The sequence below is a fragment of the Anastrepha obliqua genome, chromosome 2, assembly GCF_027943255.1.
Source record: "Anastrepha obliqua isolate idAnaObli1 chromosome 2, idAnaObli1_1.0, whole genome shotgun sequence".
Taxonomy (NCBI): Eukaryota; Metazoa; Arthropoda; class Insecta; order Diptera; family Tephritidae; genus Anastrepha; species Anastrepha obliqua.
This window is the reverse complement of record NC_072893.1, coordinates 95,657,401-95,663,400: the sequence shown is the minus strand read 5'-3', so window position 1 is coordinate 95,663,400 and position 6,000 is coordinate 95,657,401. Positions and strand designations below refer to the sequence as shown.

The following is a 6,000-nucleotide window of genomic DNA, read 5'->3' as shown; positions in this document are numbered from 1 at the left end:
CTCTTCTTAAGAAGCTAATTCTTCCACTACTATTCTAAAATCTTTGATATTCCCGGAGAACAAACAAACAGAAACCCGGGAGTATTCAGAATAGAGCTGGTAAATAATCTACTTATAGATATGGAAGTAGTAAATTTCCTTTTAGACTCTACAGAATAAAACTCCATTTTTTATTTCGGCAAAACTTTCCTTTACTACCACGATATATTTGAATGGGGGGACGGAGGGGGAGGGGGCGTGGCGCCACCCACCACGCCCATTAGAAAGAGCAAGGTCACACTATTATAACTGTGAAAGTCTCAACCTCCTAGTGTCCCTATAGAACCCCCAGGAGAAGTTTAAAAATTAGGTTTTTTCCGACCGCATTTGCTGTTTGTACTGAAATACAGTTGAAGAGAAGAGTATACAGCAGTTGTCAACCCAGCAAGCATTTAATTTAGGTTTTATAATTCATAGCACTTATGAAAACGTTGTTTTATCGTACAAGTTATGAGTGCCGATGGTGAAAATTTAGGCACAAAATTGTCCGATTTTGCATTATTTCACTATTTATAAATTTTTTTTTTATGTAAAAATACTTGTTTTTGTAATATATATGTATATTTGAATCAAAAAAGCGCCGCAGTCGAAAATTTGGACTAAAAATCGCGCGAATTTTATTCCAAATTTTCCGTACTTGTGAAAATATTCTTTTTTGTAATATATACTCGTATGTATATTTGAAACCAAAAAAGCGCCCCTATAAATAATAAAAATAATAATAAAAGAATTCTTCCCTTTTGATTGACTGGGTTTTTCTTATTTCGCTTTGTTGTTCTCTCTCTCATCGTTCGTTTGACAGTTCGCTCCTCAAATTTATTCTGCACGGTATTACAAACGGTTAGAAGAACATTTGTAATAATAGAATTTTAATAGAATTTGGAGTATTATTTAGTAAAAATAGCTTTAAATCGAATCTTAATGTAATAAAGAATGTTTATAAGTGATTTTGTTGCTTCTCTGTGTTTGTATTTAAGTGAAATAAGCGTCTGTAAAAGGGCATTTTTTCAAGCTTATGCAAAAAAGATGCATATTTAACGTTAAATATTGCTATTAATTCTTAATTTTAATTTATAAAAAGTAATATAAATCAAAAGGCTGATATAGTGACTACATTTGCGTGTTATAATTTTTAAATTCGGTCCACGCATTTAGACATTATAAGCAAATATATCGTGGTAGAAATAGAAAGCACAGCCTTTATTTCACTTATAATTATCTCAATTCAAATAAAATAACAACAGTTTGTGAAATTTGATTATTCTAAATATGTTTCTCTTTGAGAGAGATCAGAAAACAATTCGACAGAATTTCATATCAGGATAGAATTTACTCGAAAATTAGCCGAGCAACCGAATTTTAGAAGTAGCTGTGCTTTAAGGTTTTTAGAAGCGATTTTTGAATTCCCATAATGCATTTGTTAAAAACGAGGCAGGTGTTAAAAATTTCAACTCGATGCCGAGGTGCTGAATTAGTACAACTTTAGGGCAAACGAAAAAACTTTTAAATATGCCCATATATTTACATTTATTTTTAAATAACCACAACTTTGTCGAGCCTTTCAGTACTTCTGATGTCATAAAATATAATCAGCAGAATTTGCACTTAATTTATAAATTTTTGTCGTTTGGTTAAGCGTTAATAGATGAGTATTCCTTCCAAAATGAAGGAGTTTTATATAATATTTATATAGAATTTCATAGTAATTTCATTTACTTATTTGTTCATTTATGTTTTTTTATTACTTATAATCTATTTGCAAAATGCAAACATTATATTTCTTCATTTGCTTAGATTTTCTGCTTGTACTAAAAAATTGTATGAAAACAGTTGGAATCAACTGTACACACAGCTGATTACTTCACTTCAGACACCCAACTGACATTTCATGTTTCTGTTTTCTGTTCATGTGTAGCGCAAGCAGCATCTAATAAAGTGTAAGCAATTGTAAAAATCTTTTAATATATACATAAACCTTATTTTTAATGTTGCTTTTTAAGTAATAGCAATTCATTATTAAATCTGCCCTGTAAAATACAGCAAACATTTGCGGTCAAGCTCTAAAAACTCTTTGTGTACGAACTTACGTAATTTTCATTGCCGACATCTTTCCTTTCAGGTGTTATGACTGTTGCCCGCTTTGCGAGAAAGTACGGAGCTGTTATATTCTTCCCCACATTTACTGTGACAACAATTTTGGCCGACTGGACGCACACCCAAGCCTGGAAAAAACAACAACGCAAACTTGCGAAGGAAAGTGAATTGTTGACGGATTAGAAATACAGCATAACCAACAGCAAGATGCTTGGCTCAGGCAAAAACTACATTCTGGGTGTGCTACCCATTATTGGTTTTGCAATTGGACATTTCCTTGATAAAAAAGAAACCGAACGTATGACTTTGTTTCGAGATAAAAGCGCGCTCTTCGGCCGCCCGGAAGGCTCCGAGGGCAGGCCCCCATCTTGGTAATGATTTTTTTTTTTAATGGAATATAAGTGAAGATTGTCTATTTGAGGTACCATTTAAAATAATGTGAAAAAAAGCGAACTTGTATGGTAAATAAATACAAATGGTATAAACGAAACACGTGCACTGTTATCAATGCTAAATGGAGCCGGTTGAAATTGGAGAAAAATGCCAGCATAATTATATTTGCTAAAAAATGATACGCATATATCGAGCAACGTAAATGAATACGGTTTTGACAGTGTTCGGGTGATTTGGACGCCTGGACATGTTGGTATTCCAATAAATGAAAGAGCCGATGCTATTGCAAAAAAAGCTGTTTGCTACGGCTCAATATTGAGCGTAGAATTCACTTTTGAAGAGGCACTCAGAATTATAAGAAATTTAATATTCAGGGATTGGTATGACGGCTTTCGTTCATTCTCAGAAGAAAAACCAAACCTTTTTGCCAAACTTCATGATTGCTTGCCGACAAAACCTTGGTTTCATAAAGCTTCCTTTGATGTCAAAATTATCAAAATGGTAAATAGAATACTAGTAGGATGTACTTATGACAGCGTATATTTGCACAAAATAGGAGCCAATAACACTGATCTTTATATGTGCGGTGAAATTAACTCTTACTTTCACAGAATCTTTAACTGTCCACTCCTTAATCACATCAGAAGAAATTACAGCTTTTTTGATTCATACACGGACGTCGTTTCCATATTTAAAAACAATAAAGTCTTTAAGTCTTTTATTTCATTTCTTAGTGCTGCCAACCTTTCCTTTTAAATAATTTCACTCTCAAAACTTTGATGCACCAGAGCACTTAGTTTTGCATACCGAAAATAGGTATTTTTCAATACCAAACGTTGAACACCCTGGCTTTTTGTGGATGTAAAATCCCGCCAAACACATCTCAAATTCCAAAAAAAAAAAAATATATCGAGCAATGGCATTAAAGCTAAAGCTAAGGTCATTTAGTTATATTCCGAATTCCTAAAACTATTAAAGATTAAAAAAACAAATTTACAGGGGTAAATTAAGTTAGTTTACGCTGTAAATTCAATGAAAGCATTGACTGTTTGTTCGCATGTACAGGCTTAAGCAGTAAGGATAAAGTTATGTGTTTCTCTTACTGGGACTTCTTTGCACTTCTGCACTTTCTTGTCCCTTTTGTTAGACATTATCAAAACCTCGTTATATGTAGATAGAAAAAGTTAAGTTGAGGCATTAAAGCCAATTTTCCGAGAACGGAATTAAATTTGGGGTTTATAAAATCCGTAAGCAACAGCTCTTTTTGAATAGTTTCCAAAGACTTTAAGAAGGCGCACTTGATCAGTTATATACAAGTGAGAGTCGGTTCTAAGTTACCCGAACAACCCGGATTTATATTCGGTCTAGGATTGCCCTTCAGCAACATTCGCAAACCTTATATATGGAATTTTTATACTGCTATAACAACAACATAAACATATATATAAGTGCCGGGATATATAGAGCTTTCACATGCCATAAATCATTATTAGCTCACAAATTTATATTTTCATAAATTCTTTGGAACGAAGATTTAGTGTGCTTAATAAAATGAGCAGCAGGAATTTCTTTGGTGGTTATTATTAGACATCGAAATTCTTTGAAATTGGATATTTTTGGTTATCATCCAAGACGTATGGGGCAGAAACCCGTTTCATGAAAAATAAAAAAGACATATGTGCGTATTTGCATGTATTTAGCGCATTATTTGAATCTATTTTACATGTTTCATCCAAATTCTATCCAAAGAGTTTCATAAAAAATCTGCCCGTTTGCAGAGAAGTGAACAAATTTAGTTTTGCAATGAAAATGGCATTGCTAAAATCAGTTGCCAGAATTTTCATTTATAAAGAAATTATGGTTAATGGCCCTTGCTACCAAACCTAGTGCTAACACGATGGAGTAATTGATTGAATACTCTTTTTTATGTCAGCAATTTTGTTAAAAATATTCTAACAGAAGCAAGTTATATGCAAAATGCACAAGACGCAGTTCAAAATCCTCAAATATTTCCATTTCTTTTTCTTAGAGCATCGAGAAATGCGGCTAAACGAGTCGGTAAAAATTATTTTGGAATTGCGGCCGTTTCCTGGATAATGTCCCTGAATAATAGGCAAAACTATGAAAGAAACTCTCCGAGGTTTTAACAAAAAACTCTTTTTTTCCGATCTTCGAAACTTTGATTTTACTTTAAACAATCTTTAAGATTACTCTTTTTCAATATCGTTGAACCAAAATTTTGATCCAATAACTTCTTATGAAGTTAAGAGATCAAATTCATTATTTGAAGTATTTTTTTAAATGATAAAAACCAAAGGTTTACTGTAGAAATTTTTGAAAAGGTAGTAGTAGTAGTGTACTGTAATACAAAATCCAATTTTGGACTTATTAAACCAAATTCTTATGTGAACATTAAATGTTTGTTAGAACATTAAAATTTTTGCTAAATCTGCATGTACTATAAAATAACCAGTAAAACAGATAAAAAAATAAAACGCATATTTAAATAAACGGAGAGGTTTAAGTTGGATTAATATATCAAATGATTCTGTGGGAGATTGCTCTTTACATAAATATTGTTTGCACGATGTACAGAATACAATACACCATTCATCGCAGACAAATAGCTGTCTGTGTAGTCCGTCAGATGATTTTTTTAAATAGAATTTTAATGCTTTAATGGGATCTGAAAACATATCAAAGCTGATTTTTGGCATCGATTATACTAATTTGAGCATACGGCGTAAGTAAGCCTTTATAATACATATAAGTAGACTAGCAAACCCGGCCCCCTTCGCTGGGCATACTAAAATAGAATAGATATGGTTTAGAACAGAAAATATATGATTTTCATATTATTTATTTCTTTATTCTTTATTCAATCGCTTTGGCATAAACAATATTTTTTGTTTTTCTATTTGTTTTTGAGTAAATATAAAATATAAATTGAAAATCAGGAAAAAAAAGATTGTTTTTAAATTTCAAATCAACGCATATGAATAAACAATCGTCTTTTTTCCTGATCATCCATGAATTTTTCGTTTCAATTTATATGTTTTATTAAGCATTGGAGCTTTTTTAACCATTATCCATTTATATTTTTCAAAAAAAAAAAAACGAAAAAAATTGTTTTTTCCACGAACACATAATTTCATTCGGATTTTACATTAAATTCTCAAATTTCGTAAGAAATTATTCACTGTTCCAAAATCAACTCCAAAAAAATTCACAAACAATTTTTACATGTTGCACTTATGTTTTTTCCTTATGGCATCTAAATCAGAAAGAAATATTGACACATTGTAACTCACACTGTCAATTTGACAGTTCAGTTCCGCCCCAAGCGTTAAAAAAGTAAGCGACATTATGGCTGGTTCAAAAGAACGCTGTACCCGTTGCCAGTGCTCCGAATTACAACCAAACTTTACGAAACCCATTTTCAATACTTACTTAACAATGTGCGTAAGTTTGGTT

The 6,000-nt window shown here is 32.0% G+C and overlaps 2 protein-coding genes across 3 annotated transcripts; both read left to right on the top strand.

The window, feature by feature from the left end:
- The first annotated feature begins 1,890 nt into the window (after positions 1-1,890).
- On the top strand, positions 1,891-2,316 carry LOC129237804 (uncharacterized). Of its 2 annotated transcripts, none has more exons than XM_054872744.1 (2): positions 1,891-1,976; positions 2,159-2,316. In XM_054872744.1, exon 2 carries the CDS (start codon positions 2,164-2,166, stop codon positions 2,314-2,316), a length of 153 nt encoding a protein of 50 aa, XP_054728719.1. In that variant the 5' UTR covers positions 1,891-1,976; positions 2,159-2,163. The 2 variants fall into 2 exon arrangements, with proteins under 2 accessions (XP_054728719.1, XP_054728720.1); XM_054872745.1 differs by lacking the exon at positions 1,891-1,976 and adding an exon at positions 2,004-2,091.
- A 24-nt stretch (positions 2,317-2,340) lies between these two features.
- LOC129237803 (NADH dehydrogenase [ubiquinone] 1 beta subcomplex subunit 1) lies at positions 2,341-2,623 on the top strand. Its single transcript, XM_054872743.1, has one exon. It carries the CDS (start codon positions 2,341-2,343, stop codon positions 2,506-2,508), a length of 168 nt encoding a protein of 55 aa, XP_054728718.1. The 3' UTR covers positions 2,509-2,623.
- The last annotated feature ends 3,377 nt before the right edge of the window (positions 2,624-6,000 follow it).